Source organism: Alosa pseudoharengus, unplaced genomic scaffold, assembly GCF_046254945.1.
Source record: "Alosa pseudoharengus isolate Yale_2024_CS ecotype anadromous, Long Island Sound unplaced genomic scaffold, YU_APseudo_1.1 YU_APseudo_1.1_scf_15, whole genome shotgun sequence".
Classification (NCBI taxonomy): Eukaryota; Metazoa; Chordata; class Actinopteri; order Clupeiformes; family Clupeidae; genus Alosa; species Alosa pseudoharengus.
Window position 1 is genome coordinate 31,535,847 of NW_027468620.1, and position 25,221 is coordinate 31,561,067.

The window sequence follows — 25,221 nt, forward strand, 5'->3', positions numbered from 1 at the left end:
AAGAGAAAGAGAGAGAGAGAGAGAGAGAGAGAGAGAGAGAGAAGTTTTACACTTCTGTATTTAAACCATTGAGTCTGAGAGCAGGGGAGAGAGTTCTCAATGTTGCAATTTTACTGGACATGTCATGCTGTTTTGTTTACTGGACATGTCATGCCATTGTTTGTGTGCTTTGCCAACTCTGTACTTTCAGCCTACCTACAGCCACGCTAATAACGCAGATTTGAATGAGAGAGAGAGAGAGAGAGAGAGAGAGAGAGAGAGAGAGAGAGAGAGAGAGAGAGAGAGAGAGAGAGAGAGAGAGAGAGAGAGAGAGAGAGAGAGAGAGAGAGAGAGAGAGAGAGAGACTCACTGAGGGTCAGTATTCCAGCCAGGTTTCCTTTAGTGGCTTCAGCCCTCAGTTCAGCTGCAGCAAAGCCCTCAGACTCCACCTTACAACCTGCCTCCTGCAACACACACACACACACACACACACACACACACACACACACACACACACACACACACACACACACAGTGTTAAACACACACGCGTACTTCACAACTTGCCTGTGAAATAAATCAAACAAATGCATTACATATTACATTTCCAGAAACAGCTCTCAGTAAATCAGTTCTGTGTGTGTGTGTGTGTGTGAGTGTGTGTGTGTGTGTGTACCTTCAGTGCTGTGCGAGCACTCTCCATGTTGGGGAAGGAGGGCAGGATGTACTGGGAGGTGGTGTCCACGTCAGGGAGCACTCCCAACTCCTGCATCCCCCTCAACACCTCCATAGTCCCTGAGGGAGTGAGAGAGGAGGAGGAGGAGGAGGGAGGAGAGGAGAGGAGAGGAGAGAAAGGAGGAGGAAGAGGAGGAGGAAGAGGAGGAGAGAAGGGAGGAGAGGACGGGAGAGAGAGGAGGAGAGAAGAAAGGAGAGGAGGGGAGAGAGTTGACATTAGAAGAGAAACTGCTGAGACAAAGACTATGTCTGAGAAGCGTAACTATGGGAAACCAAGTTCACAGTGAGAAGCGTAACTATGGGAAACCAAGTGCACAGTGAGAAGCGTAACTATGGGAACCCAAGTGCACAGTGAGAAGCGTAACTATGGGAAACCATGTGCACGGGCTGCTCTCATATTCAGCTTCTAGAGACTCAACAGATATAAGCACAACTTCACACACAGCAGCCAAAAATGTGGACACACACACACAAACACACTAAACTGCCATTTACACCTTTTTTTCCACACTCACTCTCACACACACTATTACCAGTGTTTACACCTCATGCTTGGTCAAACACACACAGTCAGAGGTAGAATATAATTAGGCCGAAGGCACACACACACTCCTCCACTACAGAGCCTCAGGTGCTGCTCAGAGACAGGCCTGCAACACACACACACACACACACACACACACCCAAGAGTGTGTGTAGATAGATACGGTTATTCATCCCAAGAGGAAAAACTTCCTCAACATATGACCCATTCAGGGTTACACACGACACACGTGGTCGCACGCACGCACGCACGCACGCACGCACGCACGCACGCACGCACGCACGCACGCACGGTATAGGTATACATACAGCAGAGAGCCAAATAAACACAGGAGTGAGAACAAGAGGGACATTTTGTGTGTGTGTGTAAGTTAGCAAGTCCGTTTTTGTGAGTGTTTATTATATGTGTGTGGGAGGAGGGTTGTATTTGTGTCTACATGTGAGTGTGTGTGGTTGTGTCTGTGTAAGTAAGTGTGTGTGTGTGTGTGTGTGTGTTTCCTGTAAGTGTTTCCTCAGGGCTCCGTCCGCCCGGCTCTGTTTCGTGCCGCTCAAGGGAGGTCCATTCACCTGTCTCTACCTCCACACACACACACACACACACACACACACACACGTGAACACGCGCGCGCACACACACACACACACACACACAGGTCTCTCCACAACCCTCCATCCCAGCCCACCTGAATAAAAGATAAGAGTTGCTTTTATCCGCCATTAAAACCCTGTGTTTGGGGCTCACCTCCTGCCTGAGTGTGTGAGTGTGTGTGTGTGTGTGTGTGTGTGTGTGTGTGTGTGTGTGTGTCAGTATTTATGAGCCAGGGCATTAGCCAGGTAAAGCACCTGAAGACGTCGGCCATCCATCTATCCATCCATCTATCCCATCTCTCCATTTCACTCATCCACTCTAACCCCACCTCCTCCACCCCTCCATCCATCTCCCTCTCTCTCTCTCTCTCTCTCTCTCCATCCATTGCCCTACTCATTCATTCATGCTCTTCTCCTCCACCTCCTCCTCCTCCTCCTCCTCTTCTCCTGTCATCTCAGCTCTCACCAGCCTGGGCTGCTTTCAAGAAAAAGTAAACAAGCGATCACACACTTCCCTCAATGGACACTCTATCCATCCCTCCATTCCCCCCACTCTCTTTCACTCTATCCATATCTCTCCGCCCTCCTCCTTCTCCTCCTGTTCTTTCGTTTTTTATGAAAGGAGCACACCTGTTCAGCTAGTCAATAAAACATGCGTGCACTTCCCGCCCAAGAGCGTCCGTCCAGCGGCTATCGGTGGCTTTCAGACACGCGTATCTGTGAATGGGGCTGGAAAATGGAGAGTGAGATGACCGCTTTTACCTCCTTCATTCTGGCACTCTTTCATTCACTCTCTCGCTCCCTCGCTCTCTCTCTCCGATGCACAGGTTCATTCACTCACTCACGCGCCCCAAATTGACACAGCCACAGTCAGCACTTCTCCTGCTCTCTGCCATGTTAACAGGCCCTTCTCCTTTGTTTTAGTGTGTGTGTGTGTGTGTGTGTGTGTGTGTGTGTGTGTGTGTGTGTGTGTGTGTGTGTGTGTGTGTGTGTGTGTGTGTGTGTGTGTGTGTGTGTGTGTGTGTGTGTGTGTGTGTGTGTGTGTGTGTGTGTGTGTGTGTGTGTGTGTGTGTGTGCGCTTGACGTCTCGCACCACAGGAAGCTTTCAAATAAATGAATGAAGGAATGAATGAGCAAATCCATTGATGAAATATAGCCGCAAGCGGCAATGGCGGGCCCGAGCACCTGCGGGCCGCAACCCGTGACATGTCGGAATCCAACAAAGCACCGACGTGGTGCGTTTGTGAAATGTACATATTTGATGCGTGTGCTATTTGTTTTTGTATTTTATTTTCTGCCACATTTACTCGCTTGGCCAGGTGGGGGCGTAATGCAAGGCAGGCCCACTGGGTGTCATCATAATCATAATATATATTAACCTGAGAAATTTCAGACCATTCATTTTAAGCAAAGAACATTTCTGATACACTTTTTGGTTGGCCAGATGGTGGCGCTATGTTAGACATGAAAATTACACATGTGAATATCATCACAATAATGATATCCAAAATGTTTGTAAACTTTCAGATCAATCACTTAAAGCATTGTCCATTTCTGGCACATTTACTGCTTGAGCAGGTGGTGGCGCTATGCCAGGCAGGCCCATTGGGTGTCTGGATATCATCATAATCATAATATCTATTAACCTGAAAAGTTTCAGACCATTTATTCAAAGCATAGAGCATTTCTGGCACATTTCCTGCTTGGCCAAAAGGTGGCGCTATGCTAGGCCTGTGAATTACGCATGTGAATATCATCACAATAATGATATCCAATATTTTATAAAGTTTCAGATCAATCACTTAAGGTATTGTCTATTTCTGGCACATTTCCTGCTTGGCCAGGTGGTGGCGCTATGCCAGGCAGGCCCATTGGGTGTCTGGATATCATCATAATCATGATATCTATTAACCTGAGAAGTTTCAGACCATTCATTTAATGCACTGTGATTTATGACACATTTCCTGTTTATGTGGTGAGATATTAAAATCAAATCAAATATATTACAATATTCAAAAATCCATTCACAATTTAACATCAGTGACATCTTGGCATAATGTTTGCCAAATTTCAAATGAATCTGACAAACCGTCTAGGAGGAGTATGTTCAAATTGATCATGTGACATCAGTATAATTGTCATTCTTTCTGTTGCCAGTTGGTGGCGCTATGCCAAACATGCATTATGGGCATGTGAATATTATCATTAACATGGTCTTCAATGACCTGTGAAATGTAAAACATTTCAAGCCATGCATGGTGAATTATGACACATTTATTGTTTATGTGGAAGGGTATTAAAATTAATAATTTCGCCATTTCGTCAAATTACAACATATCAAAAAAAAGCTTCACAATTTATAATCAGGATCATCTCGGCATCATGTATACCAACTTTGACATGAATCGGATCAACCGTCTAGGAGGAGTATGTTAAAATTGATCATGTCCACAACGCACAAAATCTCAATTACCTCACTTCCTGTGGGCGTGGCTAATGGCATGTTAATACAAAAGTTGTTTGTTTTTGGGAGTTACATACACCCACCAAATTTGGTGTGTGTATCTAAAACTATATGCCAACCACAAGTCACTGTGACGTAAGGGGGCGCTATGGAGTTCCTGGGCAACGCCCGGTGCCAAGCTTTTATTCCTGTCTATTCACTGTACCACTTGATGTGTGTGCTAAATTTCATGCGTTTTCGATTATGTTAACCACCTCAAAATATTTGCCAACCACGGGATCAGTCACCTAAGGGGGCGCTAGCGAGTCCCTGGGCCACGCCCGGGGTCAAGCTCTTGTACCTAACTGCGATGCATGACACCTGACGTGTGTGCCAAATTTCAAGAGGTTTCGACCATGTTAACCACCTCAAAAACAGGAAAGCAAAAAAGTGGAATAACAATAATAATAATAATAATAATAATCCTTACAAAAACAATAGGGCCTTGCGCCCTTCGGGTGCTCGGGCCCTAATTAATAACCGCGACTGACATGAACCACTACAGGGTTTCTACCAGCCAAGATCTGACCCCAGGAGGAAGAACACAGACCATCTCACGTTTCCTTGACGATTGTTCTCTCCCTCAGACAAAAACACTTTGACGTGCTAAATCAGGTTCTGAAGCAAGCTGTTGAGATGAAGATGAACACACTAGAGCCTCTGTCCCATATTCATTTCCCTTTATCTATTATTGGGAGCACATGAAGAGACACAGAAACTTTTTTCTGGAGTAGTTCAAACCAAGCTTCTGAAGATGACGATTCGTGCTAAAATGTGTCAGTCTGTGGACACGCTCCCAAAAGCTAACAGAGAAGACTAATTGATTGAAAGTGCATTTTGTTTGTCCTTTAAATCGAAGTTTGTTCGGAGCGCTCATGCCAAGACAAAGACACACCATGCTCGCTCCCGTGCTGCCTTCCAACAAAGGGAGGCCTCCTCTTCAACTTTTCCCTGCTCAATCTCCAGCGCCTCACGGTGGCGAGCGAGGATGCGGCGAGGGCACTACCGTCACACGAGATCACCGAGAGGAACGCCCACGCCCCCCGATGAGCGTAGGCCGGGAGGAAGGGGGGAAGAGGAGAGGAGAAAGAGAGGGGGGGAAGAAGAGAGGGGAAAGAGAGGAGAAAGAGAGGGGGGGAAGAAGAGAGGAGAAAGAGAGGAGAAAGAGGGGGGGGAAGAAGAGAGGAGAAAGAGAGGAGAAAGAGGGGAGGGAAGAAGAGAGGAGAAAGAGAGGAGAAAGAGAGGGGGGGGGAGAAGAGAGGAGAAAGAGAGGGGGGAAAAGAGGAAACAGGCCTCCACTCCTCTCCTCTCCTCTCCCCACTCACTCCATTCCGGCGACGCTCGTCTCTCAGTTCCCATGCGAGCGTGTGGTGAGAGACGGCAGGTCACCACGGCGACAGACATGATCGCTTGGGAGGTTTTTGTTGTTTTTTTGTTTTTGTATTTAAAGATCTGTACAGATCTTGTATTAATTACAGGGAAGGAGGAGAGGAAAGGGGGATGCAGAGACGAAAAGGAAAACAGGAAGAGACAGATGAAAAGGTGGATGAAGAGAGAAGGCGGAGTAGAGGAAGAGAGAGGGGGGAATGTGGGGGAGGGGGGGGGACTCGTCACATTCTGTTTACACTATAAAATAACACTTCAGAAAATAAACCTAGAGACAGAAGCAAAGAGACAGAACACAAGAGAACGAAGAAGACATACAAGATGAAAGAAAGAGAATGAAAGAGAAAGAAAGAGAGAAAGAAAGACACAAAGAGGCCACAGAGAGAAAGAGAGAAAGAGAGACATACATACAGACAGTACAGAGAGAAAGAGAGAGAGAGAGAGAGAGCGAGAGTGTGTGTGTGAGTGTGAGTGTGTGTGGTGTGTGTGAGTGTGTGTGTGTGCGTGTGTGAGTGTGAGTGTGAGTGTGTGTGGTGTGTGTGAGTGTGTGTGTGTGTGTGTGTGTACGGCTGGTTTGCTGGTTTGCTTGCTGGGGCCGTGGCGTGTCAGAAGTGATAAGGCGTCGGCGGCGACCCTCTCATGCTGACACGCGGCTCTCGCTGGGGGCGTCTCCGCCAACACCAGCATATGCTTCCTCAACGCCTCCTGCCCAAATCCACACCTCATCAAAATGCTAACCCCCCCACACACACACACACACACACATACACCCTCCATCTCATGAGTGGAGTGGAGTGGTGTGGGGTGGGATGGGGTGGGGTGGTGCGGTGCGGTTCTTGCCCGCTAGTGACACCTGTGGACAGAAAGTGACATGGCGCTGAATATTTCATGGGGGTGCAGCGCGGCGCGCCTAATCCAAAGTGAACTCCCTCAGAGCGCTCGCATTTACATGAAATCAAGTCACTACGCATTCCGTCACATGCCGCTACACACACACACTGCTGCCCACTACGCTGCACCAGCCTCGCACCCGCTTTACACACACACACACACACACACACACTCTGAGGACAGCGTGGGGTGAAAGGAAAATGAAAGAAAACAGTGAAAGAGAGAGAAAGTAGAAGAGAGAGGAAGAGGTGTGTGTGTGTGTGTGTGTGTGTGTGTGTGTGTGTGTGTGTGTGTGTACATCTTTCATGAGGAGTGTGTGTGATGGTCTGGGGCGGCCGTGTGTAAAGGAGAAAGGAGCGAAGTTTCTGTGCGCTTCCTTCCGCTAAGCGGCTCAACAAGCAAATGGACTGACAGCGATGCGAGCGGAATGGAACGCGGCCTTATGGGTACGCAGTCCTCCAGTGGCCCGAAACACACACACACACACACACACACACACACACACACACACACACACACGCACACACACGCACACACACGCGCACACACACACACACACACACACACACACACACACACACACACACACACACACGCACACAGGGCTGAGATGCTTTCATCACCTAAAAATGCCCCCATCAATAAATGATGCCTTAAGAGCCCTGGCATAATCACCATTTAGTCACTGCTCTGGATTAAATTGGGAGACCCAAAAAAACATGTAGTGATAATTAGGCAACATGCAGTGTGATGTGTGTGTGTGTGTCTCCCGCCCTCCCTCTCACACACACACACACACACACACAAAAGGGGACAGAAGAAATGAGCTTGTTTGACAGGGTGTTTAACATAGATGAACCCACTGCCCCTTGGATCTCTTCTCTCTCACACACACACACACACAGTCGTATTGTCGGTGGCGCATAATGACCCTTCACCTCAAGGCTCCCGTGGGTTGAGAGAAGGGAGGGTGAGGGGGTGGGGTCCCCATCTCCAGCCTGAGGCTACCCCTCTCACACACACACACACCGCCCCGGGGCAGGGCAGAGGTCAAGCCTCCAGAGGCGGGGTCAACAGGGCCTTCACATCTCCCGCAGCCAATCATGCGCGCTCAGGAACCAGGCGGTCAGACAGCCACCTCTAAGCCCCGGAGAGAAGGGCAGAGACTCAAGAGCGCCGCCATTGGCTCATAAAAACATCCTTCAGGGGCATCAGAGCGCAGCCATTGGCTTATAAAAACATCCTTCAGGGGCATCAGAGCGCAGCCATTGGCTCATAAAAACATCCTTCAGGGGCATCAGAGCGCAGCCATTGGCTTATAAAAACATCCTTCAGGGGCATCAGAGCGCAGCCATATTGGCTCATAACATCGCTCAGGGGCGTCTTTTGGAATCCTCTGACGTTTGTAACCAACGTTGGGACGTTTTTAAGGTCTTGATCCCGTCACTGCGGCAAATATCAAGAGTGAGTTCAGGTTGAGGTTGACTAAAATGTCTGGTAGCTAGCTGTTCAATGAGCCTTTTCTTACGGGTAAGATCATGGTTTCAGCTCCACAGCCAGTAGAACCACACACCACTGCAAACCACAGCATCTCCCAACAAATCTGCAACACTGTCAATCACGGCATCTCCAAACACACGCCGCTGCAACACTGTCAATCACGGCATCTCCAAACACACGCCACTGCAACACTGTCAATCACGGCATCTCCAAACACACGCCGCTGCAACACTGTCAATCACGGCATCTCCAAACTCATAAATCAATGCATTCCAACTACACGGGAGAAAAAAATAACACTAGCAAACTTAAACAACTGATCTGAGCAATTTAGCATCACTGCTGAAATTTAACCAATTGATACTCTGATTAAATTCATATCTAGCCTATAGAGGAACCAGTTGAGACTTTGAACTCTACATCAAAAAAAGTCTAATTTTTGGAAAGGATTTACCATGACTAGCAAATAGCTGGCAAATTACAAAAGCCTGACCATAAGTAACAGACCGAAATATTAATTTGACATTTATTATAAATATTTACAGTAACAGACCGAAATATTAATTTGACATTTAGTATAAATGTTTACAATAATTTCAAACTAACACAGCCCTGACAAAGAGGCCAGAGGCAAGAGGCTGCTCTGGTTCAAATACATCAGGCTCCTATTTAAGTTGAGCCTTCTTACTTTTTTACTCCAGCTGATGGCCTGCCACCCACCCCTGAGGAACCTGCATTTGTGGGGCCGGCGCACGTCACACACACACACACACACGGCATCTGGCTCAGGGCGGACTGGAGCTATGACACGAGGCACTCTATCAAGGTAGACACACACACCACGCATATCCAGACACTCCACACCTGGATACACACGACAGCTGTCAAGGAAAAAAACAGCAATCACATCGCTCTGGCCTCCACTTTCATGGAAGCATGTGCCAACAGACACACACACACACACACACACACACACGCACAGCTCAAAAATCACTTTAGCTCTTAGAAACATGGGCAAACCAAACGTATATATATATATATGTGTGTGTGTGTGTGTGTGTGTGTGTGTGTGTGTGTGTGTGTGTGTGTGTGTGTGTGCGAGTGTGATGGAGACGCTGGCCGCAGCATGTAATTCCTATTAATATTTCATACAGAGGACCTCTAAACACAAACACACACACACATAAACTAAACGTATATGTATATATACCTGTGCGTGTGATGGGAGTCGCTGGCCGTAGAATGTAATCCATATTAATATTTCACACAGTGAACCTCTAAAAGCCAAGACCAAAGGGTCCGCTTGAGTCAGGGCCCTCACAAGGACAAACGAACACACGCATAAGTGGTGTGTGTGTGTGTGTGTGTGTGTGTGTGTGTCAATCTCACAATACAAACCTTCTCTCACAGACACACACAGTGTATTATAGCACTCCATCTGCGTTGGGCAGCCAAGCGGCTATTGAGCGTCCATCATCCCTGCCCCGCTACGTCCAGGTCGGGTATCCACTTACACCAGCCAATCTGGTCTCAGGCCATTTTCACCTCTACTCTCTGCACTATACCATCTACATTATTCACACACACACACACACACAACACACAGGATCTTTATCCAACCGGCTGCCCCCTGTGACCCACACATCACAAGGATCCGACATCGCGTACAGAGTAGGAATAAGAAGGCAGAGAGAGAGAGAGAGAGAGAGAGAGAGAAAGAGAGAGAGAGAGAGAGCCAATCATCCGAGAGAGAGAGAGGGCGAGAGAGAGAGAGAGAGGGTTGTTGTCGTTGGACACCTGTCCTCTCTAGCTGGCCCTGCTAGTTAAATGCAAAAGCTTGTCACTCATTGTCATTGGTTTTTGACCTCTAACAAGAGGTATATGTGTATGTGTATGTGTGTGTGTGTGCAAACAACAGTGACCGCACACCACAGGCAAGGCCCGACTGCATTTGCTGATGTTGTCACGGTGTCTCAAACACAATCATCAATCATGAGAATGTGACCAGGACATGATCCCCTCAATCTGATCCTGTCACTTTCCAACAGAGAGAGAGTGACTATGTGAGAAGGAGAGAGAGAGAGAGTGACTATGTGAGAAGGAGAGAGAGAGAGAGAGAGAGAGAGAGAGAGAGAGAGTGACTATGTGAGAAGGAGAGAGAGAGAGTGACTATGTGAGAAGGAGAGAGAGAGAGAGAGAGAGAGGCAGGCCTAGAGACAAAGACAGTTTTCATCTTCGTGCCACTCCTAGATCATGCTCTCCAGCCTTAAAAACAATGACCCCGGACCACAGGGTTGTGTGTGTGTGTGTGTATGGTGTGTGTGTGTGTGTGTGTGTGTGTGTGTGTGTGTGTGTGTGTGTGTACACATTTCTCTACATGAAATTGAATTAATCTGACAGGCCAGTCCTGGACACAACACAATCACCCCATACACAGTGAATGAGTAGAGGAATCTATGAAGCACTATTCTGTGGAGTTGGTGTTGAACGAGGGGAACCGTGACGACGGATAAACATCTTCCTCCAGCGCCCTTTCACTCTTCTCCCACAACAAAGTACATCGTTCTTTGCAATACCGCAACATCACATCTTCCAATATTCAATGCAGAATGGCCCAAATGTGGAACATTTTCTGCATTTCGGACTCGTGGTAGGCTATGATACGATGTTAAGCCGGCACATTAAATCCACACTAGGTGTCCCACATGGCAATTCAACCTACTTTTAAGGTCACCCTATAATTAATTATATACACCATGTTAAACACACACATCACATTTTCAGACAGGCAGACTAAATTAAGCATCTTGCTTGTGAGTCTGCATAGAGCAATGCTATTACAATTGCAAAAGACCAATAAGATTTCAATTCTGTTCTGTGACAAGAACCTGCTCACAGACTAAGGGCCCGTCCACACGGAGACGCTTTTTAGGTTAAACGCAGAGGTTTTGCTTCGTCTTGGCCGAGCGTCCAAACGAATCCTGTAAACACACTGCCCGAAACCGCACCTTTCTGAAACCTGGTTCCAAAGTGGAGAAATCTGAAACCGTAGCCCGTTTGAATTCGTTTAGACAGCGAAACCGCACATCCTGCTTGCGATGACGTCATTGCCACACCTCAGCTGCCCTGGACTTGCACTTGTAGTATTGCCTAACAATACTAGTTTTCATACATGACATTACCTACGATTACACTCCGTCAGATAAATATCACAACTGGTGCTGCGCAGCGCCGATAGCTTATGACTTGGTGGACTGAACACTGTTTTCCCCGGTGTTTTTTTATGCATTCTAGCTACTGTCAGTGACGCGAGAGAACTTAAGTTATTAGGAAAGTGCGGTGTAAGTTTAGGCTACATTAATTTGTGCGTAGTGCCAGTGTCATTCATTTATTTTACATGTCTTACAACATATATACATGCATTCACAGTCGAGTGAAATCAGATATAAGCATACAAAGACGCTTAGAACTCACGTTAAGCCGATGGTAGCACACTGAATGCGAATGCGCGATTTGATGCAGGCAAAAGTATTGACTGTTACTAACGAAGGTTTTATAGCAATAGTATAAATGTGGCGACAGAATAGCCTAGAACTTGGGTAACCCTTGCGTTTAGTAGCCTAATTGCGGTGATGGCCAAAACTAATGTGAATCACAGACTATCCTACAACCAAAGAAAGTAAAGGTGATTAGTAGGCCTACCTGCATTAGCCAAATAAAGGACGGGAATGCACCCTTCACAAACCGTAAAATAAAGTTTATTAGTTTTACAGTTGACTACAGTTGACAGTTCACCATCAGTCCACACAAACAATTCTGGTTACCTTGCACTAGCCATTTGTTCGTAGCCTATTCTGTCTGTTTGTAAAGCGCAAATTTTGGTCAATTTCTGTAAAGAAACAATGCCACCTATAGGCCTGGGGTATGAAGTAACGTGTTGAGTCGTGTTGAGATGGATCCGTTTGGACGCAAATATTCTTGATGCGGTTTCAGGGAAGACGGAGGAAAAAAAGATCGGTTTCGTACGTGTGGACAGGGCCTTAGAAACACCAATAGGATTTCAAATCAATATCACAATACTTATATATTATATATGTATTATTAACCAATCAGTTTTAAGAAGCAGCACTTCTAATACAACTCCAAACAGATAAAATTCCGTACAACTGTCAGATTTTCAATGGCCAATAGATTTCAACAAAATTTGCTACGAGCCAATCAGGTTTGAGTTGCAGGTGGTCGTAATAACGTGACCGGGGTCAGGTGACTCACCAGGTGTGTTCTTCTCTCGCTGGTGGTGTGTGAGCAGTGGCCAGAAATAGTGCGGACGGACAGGGAGGCCTTCATCCTTCATCACCTTCATCAGCTCAACCGCCAGACCTGCAGAGAGGAGAGAGAGAAAGAAAGAAAGAAAGAAAGAAAGAAAGAAAGAAAGAAAGAGAGAGGGAGAAAGAGAGAGATGGAGAGAGAGAGAGAGAGAAAGAACACACCAAAGGGAATAACAGTTACAGTAATGAGGCACAACAAGCACTGTGGTACTATTGCACTTACTGATGTAGAAATGCTGCACTGTCAAATAAATAAATAAATAGGCCAAATGTAATAAAGGAAAATGGTAGAATAGGCAGGCAGTACCGGTCTTTTTGGCCTCCAGGGCGCAGTAGAGAGCAAACTGCATGGGGCTGGCGTGCAGTCCAGAGTCATTCAGGTCTCTGCAGTAGTGGGCCAGCTTCTCTACGGGCTGACCAAGTAAAAAAGACCATTAGCATGGTCACTTTATTAGCACACAGCTACACACAAGCAGCAGGCCTTAGACAATAGCACACCTCTACAGAAATTGACCTTACAGGGACGCGAGTTACAGGGGGTTGCAGTATTTTTGTTTTAGGAGCAGTTCATAGATAGTGTGTGTGTGTGTGTGTGTGTCTACCTTGTCCATGTTGATGCAGTGGCGTAGGAAGAAGTTGCCCAGGTCAGGCGTCTCCCCACTCTGTCCCTCCTCCTGCAGTCGGGGGAAGGTCTTCAGCACGGTGTACGCAGTGTCCTCCTGACCCTGGGTGATCAGGCTCAGGCATAGGTTCATGGCGTCTACCCCCCCACACACACACACACACACACACACACACACACACACACACACACACACACACACACACACACACACACACACACACACACACACACACACACACACACGCACACGCACACGCATACGCACACGCATACGCACAAGATGTTATTAACCTGCATGAATAGAAATCTAGTCCCTCGTTCACAATACCCTTGTGCGTGCATGCATGTGTGCGTGTGTGTACCTGGCACATAGCCCCTCTCATGACGCATGCGCTCCACTATGACGGGCACATGCTGGGCATGTCCTGCTCTGGCCAGGCTGAAGACCACCTGCATCAGGTCCCTGTCCATCAGGCTGGCGTCAGAGCCCTCCGCCGTCTCCAGAGTCTGTGGAAAGCGAGCAACACAACACACATCAACACAGCACAAGTGCGGATACAAACTACTAGTGACATGCTAAACTACAGCACAGTTACGGCTACAAACTACTAGTGACATGCTAAACAACAGCACAGTTACGGCTACAAACTACTCGCGACATGCTAAAACTACACAGCACAGTTACGGCTACAAACTACATTACATTACATTACATTACATTACATTTGGCTGACGCATTTTTAGCCAAAGCGACTAACAACATGGTAAACAGTTTAAGTTTAGAGCAATTCTCAACAATATTAGGACAATTTAAAAAAACATTAGAGTACAGTAAGAATAAGTGCATCAGTGAGTGCTGTTTTTAACAGTTACGTGTCAGTTTAAGACGGCTGGTGAGTGCTAGGATCAGCAAGACTTGTTGTAAGTGTTGCTATGAGAGGAGATGTTCTCTAAAGAGCTGGGTCTTCAGGAGTTTTTTGAAAATGGAGAGGGATGTCCCTTCCCTTGTAGGAACTGGCAGTGTGTTCCACCAGCGAGGAACAACAGATGAGAAAAGTTTTGATTGGCCTGAGCGTACCGGAGGTAGAGCTAGACGTCGTTCGTCTGAGGAGCGCAGCGGTCTGGAGGTAGCGTATGTCTGTATGAAGGCATTCAAGTAGGTGGGAGCAGAACCGGAGACTACTTTGTAGGCAAGCGTTAGAGCCTTGAATTTGATGCGGGCCGCCATAGGTAGCCAATGTAGCTGGATGAGTAGCGGGGTAACATGTGCCCTCTTGGGTTGGTTGTAGACCAGGCGCGCTGCCGCGTTCTGGATCATCTGAAGTGGTTTCACTGCGCAGGCTGGGAGACCTGTCAGGAGGGCGTTGCAGTAGTCGAGTCGTGAGATGACTATTGCCTGAACCAGAAGTTGGGTGGCATCTTGAGTTTAGTAAGTCCTGATTTTCCGTATATTGTAGAGTGCGAAGCGGCATGACCGGGCGACTGAGGCAACATGATCTGAGAAGTTTAGTTGGTTGTCGAGAACAACTCCTAGATTTCTTGCAGTCCTGGTAGGTGAAACAGACAGAGAGTCAAATTTGATGTTGATGTCGTGGTGTATGGTAGGTTTAGCTGGGAGGACCAGCAGTTCAGTCTTTGAGAGGTTCAGCTGGAGGTGGTGTGCCTTCATCCATGTAGCTATGTCTGAGAGGCAATCCGAGATCCGTGCTGAAACCAAGGGGTCATCAGGTGGAAAGGACAGATAGAGCTGTGTGTCGTCTGCATAGCAGTGGTATGAGAAGCCATGCGAACGGATAATCTGTCCCAAGGAGGTGGTGTAGATAGCAAAGAGAAGGGGGCCCAGTACTGAGCCCTGGGGGACCCCTGTGGTGAGATGGTGAGGTGCAGATAGCTGACCAAGCCATGATACGTTAAACGAGCGTCCTGTGAGGTAGGATTCAAACCAGGAGAGAGCAGAACCGGAGATTCCCATGTTAGCAAGTATAGAGAGAAGGATGCGGTGATTAACCGTGTCAAAGGCAGCCGATAAGTCAAGCAGAATGAGTACTGATGACCGAGCGGTCACCCTGGCTTCTTTTAAGGCTTCTGTTACAGACAGCAGAGCCGTTTCGGTAGAGTGGCCGCTTTTGAACCCAGACTGATTTGGATCCAGAAGGTTGTTCTGTGAAAGGAAGTCAGAGACCTGTTTGGAGACTGCTCGTTCAATGCCTTTGGATAAGAAAGGCAGGAGTGAGACAGGGCGGTAGTTCTCGACTTGAGCAGGGTTGAGAGAAGCTTTCTTAAGTAACGGTGTTACCCGGGCCGTTTTGAACGCTGTTGGAAATGTGCCGGAGGTTAGCGATGCATTGATCACGTGTGTGATAGCTGGTGCGATGGTCGGGCTGATGGACTGAAGTAGGCTCGTAGGTATAGGGTCCAGCGAGCATGTGGTAGGACGGCTGCATGTCAGGAGTCTAGATACTTCATTCTCGGAGAGAGGCGTGAATGCTGAAAAAGATGATCTAGCAGTCCCTAGAGGTTGTAGGAGTGCGGTATCTGAGTCCGATGCGTTGAGTGGGCATGTAGAGAATTGACCGCTGATTGCCGCCACTTTGTTTGTAAAAAATGAGGCGAGGGTATCTGCAGTAAGGCTGGATGGAGGAGGAGGCATCTGAGGGTTGAGTAGCGATTTGAAGGTTGAAAAAAGTTTTCGAGTGTCTGTAGCACTGTTGATTTTGTCATTGTAGAAAGCCGTCTTAGCAGCAGTGATGCTGGCTGAGAAGGAGGCCAGGAGTGTCTGGTAGTTTTTGAGGTCATCAGTTAGTTTGGATTTGTGCCATTTCCTCTCCGCGGCTCTGAGTCTGGTGCGCTGCGATCGGAGGGTATCATTTAGCCATGGATGAGAGTGTTTGGATCGAGCTGGCCTTGTGGTAAGAGGGCACAGCTCGTCTAGACACGAGCTCAGTGTGGAGCAGAGCGAGTCTGTGGCCTCATTAACCTCCAGAGAGGAGAAGGTGTTGAGTGGAGGTAGACCGGAGGCAACCACAGAGGAAAAGTGCGTTGGAGACAGGTTCCGGATGTTGCGGCGGAACGTGACCATCGGCTGAGGAGCCGGAGGCTGTTCTGTCAGGCTGACGTTGAACCGGATGAAGAAGTGGTCAGAAAGATGGAGAGGCGTCACCGTGAGGGTGTCTGTGCTGCAGTTCCGAGTGAAGATCAAGTCAAGCTCTTTGCCAGCTTTGTGTGTCGGTGGGCTTTGAACCAGTTTGAGGTCGAAGGAGTGGATCAGGGCCAGAAAGTCCGCTGAGCCTGGGGCATCTAAGTGGATGTTGATATCGCCGAGAAGAAGAAGCGGACAGTCATGCTCAGGGATGGAGGACAGCAGAGTGTCAAGTTCATCCAAAAAGTCGCCTAGTTGGCCTGGAGGGCGGTAGATGACCAGCACGTAGAGTTTTGCTGGGGCGATCACTGTGATGGCATGGAATTCGAATGAGACATATTTGTTTGAAGGCAGTAGCGGGGTGAATTTCCATTTGTTGGAGATCAGCAGGCCCGTCCCACCTCCTCGTCCAGATGGACGAGGGGTGTGGGATAGTGTAAGGTTAGTGGAGAGTGCAGCCGGGGTGGCTGTGTTCTCTGGTTTGATCCAAGTCTCAGTGAGAGCAAGGAGTTCCAACGAAAGATGGTTGGCATAGCCAGCTATGAAGTCCGTTTTGTTGACTGCGGATTGACAGTTCCACAAGCCCATGGAGAAAGAGGTTTCTGTAGGTGAGGACCGTTTAAGTTGCTGTAGGTTAAGGCGATTTCTGCCCCTTTTGGCATGATGCCGTTTTCTGCGATGGCCGGTGATAACAGATATGGTGGAATGGCACATTTTTGCCTTTGTCGGCGCCTGTGCTCGGTGAACTTGCACAGGTAAACTTGCTTGTCTTGACCGCGTCCGTCTTAAACGAGAACGGCTGAAACGAGGGCTGACGCTTACGCTGACGCTTCAGCAACAGCCTCTATTGTTATGCTGACAGGAATTGCCTGCAGCTGTCCTCGCGTCTCACTAATGATGAATCAGCGTAGACCGCCCTCTGACGTTCGCACAGCTTAGATTGTTCAAAAGGGTGTTAATTACTGTCAACTGAAAGTCCGCTCGCTCACACCGACCGAAACTCGCAGTTTCAAGTAGCCTCCTCCCTCAGCTGTTTCCAAACGCCCAGAGTCCAATTGTAAACAATTGGAGAGGATTTGCCAGTAGTAGCCTATGTGTTCTTCCTTTCTCTCTCCCAACTCACTGCAGTTGTTGTCTGATTACCTGAGAGCTAACTACTAGCGGCATGCTAAAACTACAGCACAGTTACGGCTACAAACTACTAGTGACATGCTAAACAACAGCACAGTTACGGCTACAAACTACTCGCGACATGCTAAAACTACACAGCATAGTTACGGCTACAAACTACTAGCGGCATGCTAAAACTACACAGCACAAGTACGGCTACAAACTACTAACGACAAGCTAAACTACACAGCACAAGTATGTCTACAAACTATTAGAAACATGCTAAAACTACACAGCAGAGTTACGGCTACAAACTACTAGCGGCATGCTAAAACTACACAGCACAAGTACGGCTACAAACTACTAACGACAAGCTAAACTACACAGCACAAGTATGTCTACAAACTATTAGAAACATGCTAAAACTACACAGCACAGTTACGGCTACAAACTACTAGCGGCATGCTAAAACTACACAGCACAAGTACGGCTACAAACTACTAACGACAAGCTAAACTACACAGCACAAGTATGTCTACAAACTATTAGAAACATGCTAAAACTACACAGCAGAGTTACGGCTACAAACTACTAGCGACATGCTAAAACTACACAGCACAAGTACGGCTACAAACTACTAGCAAACTACTAGCGACATGCTAAAACTACACAGTACAAGTACGGCTACAAACTATTAGCGACATGTTAAACCACACATCACAATACAGCTACAAAATATTAGCAACATGCTAAAACTACACAGTATAAGTACGGCTACAAACTACTAGCTGCATGCTAAAACTACACAACACAAGTACGGCTACAAACTACTAGCGACAAGCTAAAATACACAGCACAAGTACGACTACAAACTATTAGCGACATGCTAAAACTACACAGCACAAACGGCTACAAAATACTAGTGAGATGCTAAAACTACACAGCACAAGTACGGCTACAAACTACTAGCGACAAGCTAAACTACACAGCATAAGTACAGCTACAAACTACTAGCGACATGCTAAAACTACAAAGCAGAAGTACAGCTACAAACTACTAGCGACATGCTAAACTATACAGCGCAAGTATGGCTACAAACTACTAGTAACATGCTAAACTACACAGCATAAGTACAGCTACAAACTACTAGCGACATGCTAAACCACACAGCATAAGTACGGCTACAAAATATTAGCAACATGCTAAAACTACACAGCACAAGTACGGCTACAAACTACTAGCGACGTGCTAAAACTACACAGCACAAACGGCTACAAAATACTAGCGACATGCTAAAAGCACCCAAGTGTATAATAATATTATTCCAGTGTTTTTCAAAACACTGAATTTCATATCGCTAGTCTTGACCAACATATTTAATACTTCATTTTACTACTGAAGTACGGACGGCATTTAGCAATATTTTCTAAACCATCTATCCTATACCTGGCACAATGCATCTATCCTACTTTTGTACAAGGTTAATTTTTGGTACAAAAATTGGAGGTTGTTTTTGCACTGTCCCTGTTGAAATAAATCAATTACAATTACAATTTAATTAATTAAACTACCTACTCACTCCATTGACTCCTGTGTCAGTCTTTTACATTCTTCATAGATTCTTTTAAGTCTGTTTTCCTCACCTGTTTGATCTTTTCGATGTCTCCTTTCTCTGCGTAAGCAGTCATCAGTGCCACAAATGTGTCTGGTCCAGGCTCAATGCCTGCTCCTTTCATGACATTTAGGATGCTTTCTGCACTCTCCATGTCCCTGTGAAAACACACACACGCACACGCACACAAGCGCACACACACACACACCTGTTAGCAATGACAATACCTACATGTAGTAGCGACACCATGCACACATGCATTCAGAATATACACTCAACGCCAACACAGAAGAGTCATGACTTACCCTGCCCGAGCATGGCCAGTCACCAGGGAGTTGAAAACGGCTTCAGTGATTGGCAGGTCCTTGCCCTTCATGAAGCCCAAGATTTTACTGCAGAGCACAGCAACACAAGAGAGATCATCACCATGGCGATTAGAGCTCATATTCATACTAGTGCTGTATGCTAATAACGGCGCTACCTCTGACTTTAAATGCTGTACCATACAGCCACTGAATGAAATAGGTACTTATATCTTTGTTTGGTGTTGTCTTGTCTGTTGTACTGTAGAGCACACTGCATGTGCTGTGCTAACAACTTCTGTTGTATGGCAATTAAAGTATTGAATCTTGAATTGAATTGAAGACACATAAATAAAAATAATCATAATGTATTGATCATAATCAGCAAAAAAAAACAAAAAAACAATATCAGAATCAAAATGTATGACTCACAACAGGAAATGAAGCCCGAGCCCCACTACAGATGGGCTACATCTGGTTGATTATAGTGTAAACAAAGTGTTGCAGCATCGGAATGCTACAGTTGCGCCCCCCTGTTAGCCTGGAACTCTTAGTGTTGAATGTTCTTAGCCTAGTCCCCTAGTTAGTTCTGTGACGGCTATGTTATGATGGAATTCTTCAAAAACAGGCACAAGGAAACTTTTAAAGTCGACAACGGTTATTGTTTTTCTCAAGAAAAGAAAAATCACCAGACAGGGTGTGTGTAACACTCAAACCCCATTAAGATCTACACACACACACACACACACACACACACACACACACACACACACACACACACACACACACACACACACACACACACACACAATTCTTACCTGGCTCCCTCTATATCGCCCTCCTGGCAGTAGGCTGCGATGAGCCTCTGGTAGGTCACCTGGAAAGGGACCGACAGTATCATCAGTCGGTCAACATCACTGAGACATTGCAAGGCACAGACTGACAGTGACAGCACAAGTTTCAGACAGTTATTAAGAGACAACAAGTCTTTTAAAGATCATGATGTTTAAATGTATGGATAAATTATTAGAATTAATAGTATAATTCCCACCTCTAAGTCAAAATACCACAAATCATTCTTAAAGGAACCGTATGTAAGAAATGTATTTCAATTAATCATAAAATGGCCCTAATATGTCACTAGACATTAAGAAATCATGTTAATTTCAAATACTTATATCACTGACAACAGTAGTCCGGCCAGGATATTGTCATTTAAAAAGTGAAGTTGCAGCCCTCAACTGATGTTGATGTTGTGTTTTGTCATGTCATTCTGTGTTTTGGCCTGATGCGCCACCCTCCACCTATCTACTAATCACGAAGTCAGTAGTGTTTCGGCATCCGGGTTGGCAACCTCGAGTCAGGGGGGAGGGGGAGGGGATACACCTCTCTACAGTAATTTGAAAGTGATTGCAGTACCAGTTTTGGCCACAATCTTACATATGGTTCCTTTAACACTTTGGGAAAATAATCTTAACTTGCGCTTTGTTGAAATCAAGAGAATAATTTCTGGTTACAAGACAGAATAATCTGTTCAATGAAACACTATGTGTGACAAATCCATAGTTTAGCTTTCAAGTTATTTCCTGTGTGTGTGTGTGTGTGTGTGTGTGTGTGTGTGTGTGTGTGTGTGTGTGTGTGTGTGTGTGTGTGTGTGTGTGTGTGTGTGTGTGTGTGTGTGTGTGTGTGTGTGTGTGTGTGTGTGTGTGTGTGTGTGTGTGTGTGTGTGTGTGTGTGTGTGTGTGTGTGTGAGTGAGTGAGTGAGTGAGTGAGTGAGTGAGTGAGTGAGTGAGTGAGTGAGTGAGTGAGTGAGTGAGTGAGTGAGTGAGTGAGAGAGAGAGAGAGAGAGAGAAATCTAGTGCCCACCCTGTTTGGTTGCACATTGGCGCCCTCCATCTTGGCCAGGAACTCTGTGGGAGAGAACTTGTGCTCGTTCTGTAGGTACACCTTCAGGAGGGCATTGTAATGGCTGGCATCATACGACGCACCTGAAACACATGAGCAGGTAGTACACTTTCAGGAGGGCATTATAATAGCTGGCACCATACGAGGGGCAGGTACACTTTCAGGAGGGCATTATAATAGCTGGCACCATACAAGGCCGCTGGGTCACACAGGCAGGGCTGGGTGAAGCGAAATAAGGTGTAACCCACATGCCTTTAAAATGGGAATCTCTAGTAACATGAGGTTTAACCCATCCCTTTAAAATAGGAAAGTCTGTGTCTGTGTCTGTGAGAGTGAGAAAGAGTGTGAGTGTGAGTGAAGGAATGAGAGAGAGAAAGAGTGTGAGTGTGAGTGAAGGAATGAGAGAGAGAAAGAGTGTGTGTCTGTGTCTGTGTCTGTGTCTGTGTCTGTCTCTGGGAGAGTGAGAAAGAGTGTGAGTGAAGGACTGAGAGAGAGAAAGAGAGTGTGTGTGAGTGTGTGCGTGTTCCACTAGCTGCCCTTACCCAGCTCTTGCAGCTTGTCCCAGATGCGGTGGCCCAGCTCGGTGCGCTCGCTGAAGGGAGCCTCTGGCAGGAGGGAGCCACAGCTCCGCAGCAGCAGCAGGGCCTGGTTCCCACTCGGGTAGCCTGGAGTCGCATACACACACACACACAGGGGAAAGAGATCACGATCACACACACACACACACACACACACACACACACACACACACACACACAGGGGAAAGAGATCACACACACACACACACACACACACACACACACACACACACACACACACACACACACACACACACACACACACACACACACACACACACACACACACACACACACACACACACACACACACACACACACACACACACACACACACAAGGGAAAGAGATCACGATCACACACACAAACACACACACAAACACACACACACACACACTTTTTAAAAGTTGCATTTTTAGTATTAGTCAGTTAAATAGAACCTATTTGTTCAGCTAATTTATATACTGCTTTTGTTATTATGTACTGTACATGTCATTTAATAAATATGATTGCGTTGTAAATAGACACATACAGTATGTGCACACAGAGATACAGCAAGCCTAGTTGGTGTGCCTACATGTTTTGTCTTGCACTGCAAATGTCTCTCCCTCTCTCTCAGCCTGCTGGGTTGGTGTGTTTAATACGTCACGTGAGAACCAAAAGTTGATTTTGTGGCCAGAACCAGAACTCACTAAACACACACAGGAGAGGGAGTTCCTCACATCAAGCCTAACAAGGCTTGTTTGTTTGCCTGCTTACACATTCAATCATACATTCATTCACACAGTCTTTCATTCTTTCATTCATTCATTTGTTCTTTCACTCATGTGTTTGCGCATGTCCATGAGTGTGTGTGTGTGTGTGTGTGCATCCCCTACCTGAGCGACAAATGTCGTGGAAGATGCGCAGCAGCAGTGTTTTGGTGATGCGTCCGGTGCGGCGCACAGAGCTGTCCAGCTTGGCCAGTGCCCAGTCAAACTGCTGGGCCTGCTTGGAGCGCAGACCCACGCTGCCCTCCTCCTTGCCCTGCTGCTCAGGGGCCGCCGCATACCGCCTCACGCCCGCCACTGAGGGCCACAGCAATCTGCAGGAGGACCAGGACCTGGATTAAGATCAGGATCAGAACCAGAATTAGAACCAGGACCTGGATTAAGATCAGGATCAGAATCAGAATCAGAACCAGAATTTGAACCAGGACCTGGATTAAGATCAGGATCAGAATCAGAATGAGAATCAGGACCAGAATGAGAATCAGGATCAAAACTAGGACCAGAATCAGGACCAGAATCAGAATCAAAATTAGGAACAGATTCAGAATCAGACTCAGGATCAGAATTAGGATTATAATCATAATCAGGATCAGGACCAAGATCAGGACACAAACACAGGCGAACGTTGGCAACGTTTTTTGTTTGCCTCGAGTTCTCAGCGAACGCTTGCGAATACTCGAAAGAAAATATACAGTGCACACTACACATGCTCTACACACATATACATGCACACTACAGAGACAATGTACATCACATATCATTAACAGCCACCGCTGAAGTACTGAGTACAATGCATAATTTATAGGACACAAACAACGTACATAAAGTGCAGGGTGGTAGTGCAAAAATGAGTACGCCAATATGACACAAGTGGCCCAAGAGTATGTAGCATTTTAGGCATGGACGGACGATGGGACAGGAAAAGAAGCTTGCATGCCTATGTGTTTCCTCGATGCACTTTTAAAAACCTTACTTTAGATTACATTTGTCTATATTAGGTGAGATTCTCAGTTATTTTGTTGTTGTCAACACTACAGGTAAAGAGCCAATGAAATACTGTGCAGTTAAATTACAAGTCAGCTGAGGCCACTTGGGATCTCAAGTTGAAAGGGAGTTTTGTGATTTTGTGATTGTGAATAATTTGAGGAAGGGTGGGCGAAGATGGAAGCACCAACTGCAGAAATAGACAGTGGCTGGTGTTTGGGTCTCTGATTAGTGATTACCTGTGCTGTTCCCCTTTACATTGTTCTTTATATATGGGAGTGAAGACATTTACCAAGAAAAGTCAAGGCAGAACACAGGTCCACAACTTCTAGATCAGTTCTAGAATTAGCTGTCAATGCGGAGCACGAGTCAAATGCCAGTCACATAATGCTGTTAAATGTGAATATGAGGCTTTGCAGCAGACAGGTGAGAGCTATATGTACTGTATGGCAAAGGTTCTGTCTAGAAACGCTGGTTTTAATTGTGACCTTGACCTGTGACCTCATGATCCCCTAAAATGAAAATCATCAACGATTGCATCAGACGTCAAATCAATTTTATTTTCAAATGAACTGCATTATCTAATGAATCTTCGATCTGCGAAGGACTTTTCGATGGCCGCATGTAATTGCTATGAAACCACGTATTAGTTTGGCCATTTCATCACGATGCTTCTGCGAAGAGGCCATCACAGAATTTGCTGAAGTATCGTTACCGTTACGCTAAAGGTTGTCACACCAGCCTTTGCATTCTATAAATGCACTGTTCATGGCTAACTAAAGAATAATAACACACGTTATAACATTATAAGCATTGTGAAACTGACTTAGGTTGACGTTACCTAACATCACATCAGCTAACAGTTAGCCGGCTAGCTGTTACATGATTCAACTGCATTTGCAGGCCACCTTAAGTTATATGATTAAGGGCCCTGGATGCATAGGACTGTGACTGTTTAAAGAAGATGGATTGCTGTCACAGTGCACTGTGCACAGCGATGAATAAGAAACCCCATCATATGGCACGAGTGTGTATACCGGTGTCATTGTGGCTGTCTTCTCAATGACAACTACAACAGTCGCTCGCTACTCAAGCATGGGTAGCATCACGCCGGGCTAGGGTACCTGTTTACACTGACAGATCTGGAAACTCCTTGGCTTGTGCAGAGTCCGATTCCTCGGCCACCGATTGCCCCGCTGTACAACCTGCTAAGCGGTGCTCCATGCTTTGTCACCCCTACAACCTGGAGCAGGGAAGAGGGAGATAACTTTAACACTCGCGCTGATCTCAAGAGCGCTGCCATGTTTAACCTGAAGCGTGAGGAAGGACGTCCGCGTCACGTGACAGGTCATAGGACGCTGGGCAACACCACACTCAGTTAGAGATGGGGGCGTCGTGTTTACTCACTGTTCAATAGTGGTTGCGTCCATTGTATTGTCATAGTCGTAAACTAACCTCCACTGCCCATGCCACTACCTCCTTACACCAAACAACGTTGTCAAGATTTGGGAAAGATTCTTGGAAGATTAGAGTCTTTTAACGAATGTCACCCATTCAAGCTTTACTAAAAACACTACAATCTTTCAAGAATCTTTCCCAAATCTTGTCAAAGTTGTTTGGTGTAAGGAGGCCATAAGCATGACACACATTTCAAGGATGTAGGCTAATTGTTTGTTACTGGTTATTGTTGGATTTGTAGACTAGCCTATGTAGGCCTAGGCTATGCCTATTTTCGGATTTTAC

The 25,221-nt window shown here is 46.4% G+C and overlaps 1 protein-coding gene across 1 annotated transcript in view; it reads right to left on the bottom strand.

Annotated features, from left to right (window-relative positions):
• The window catches only part of lrpprc (leucine-rich pentatricopeptide repeat containing), a 79,661-nt gene extending 54,866 nt beyond the window's left edge, over positions 1 to 24,795 (bottom strand). The window contains exons 1-13 of the mRNA XM_076286249.1: positions 24,603 to 24,795; positions 22,603 to 22,826; positions 21,689 to 21,811; positions 21,108 to 21,229; positions 20,060 to 20,118; positions 19,245 to 19,331; positions 18,971 to 19,097; positions 13,441 to 13,585; positions 13,056 to 13,213; positions 12,761 to 12,866; positions 12,398 to 12,505; positions 656 to 774; positions 350 to 443 (exon numbers count right to left, since the gene is read on the bottom strand). Of these exons, the coding sequence (XP_076142364.1) occupies positions 350 to 443; positions 656 to 774; positions 12,398 to 12,505; positions 12,761 to 12,866; positions 13,056 to 13,213; positions 13,441 to 13,585; positions 18,971 to 19,097; positions 19,245 to 19,331; positions 20,060 to 20,118; positions 21,108 to 21,229; positions 21,689 to 21,811; positions 22,603 to 22,826; positions 24,603 to 24,781 (1,651 nt within the window). The 5' untranslated portion in view covers positions 24,782 to 24,795. The remainder of the gene's footprint in view (positions 1 to 349; positions 444 to 655; positions 775 to 12,397; positions 12,506 to 12,760; positions 12,867 to 13,055; positions 13,214 to 13,440; positions 13,586 to 18,970; positions 19,098 to 19,244; positions 19,332 to 20,059; positions 20,119 to 21,107; positions 21,230 to 21,688; positions 21,812 to 22,602; positions 22,827 to 24,602) is intronic.
• Positions 24,796 to 25,221: the final 426 nt, after the last annotated feature.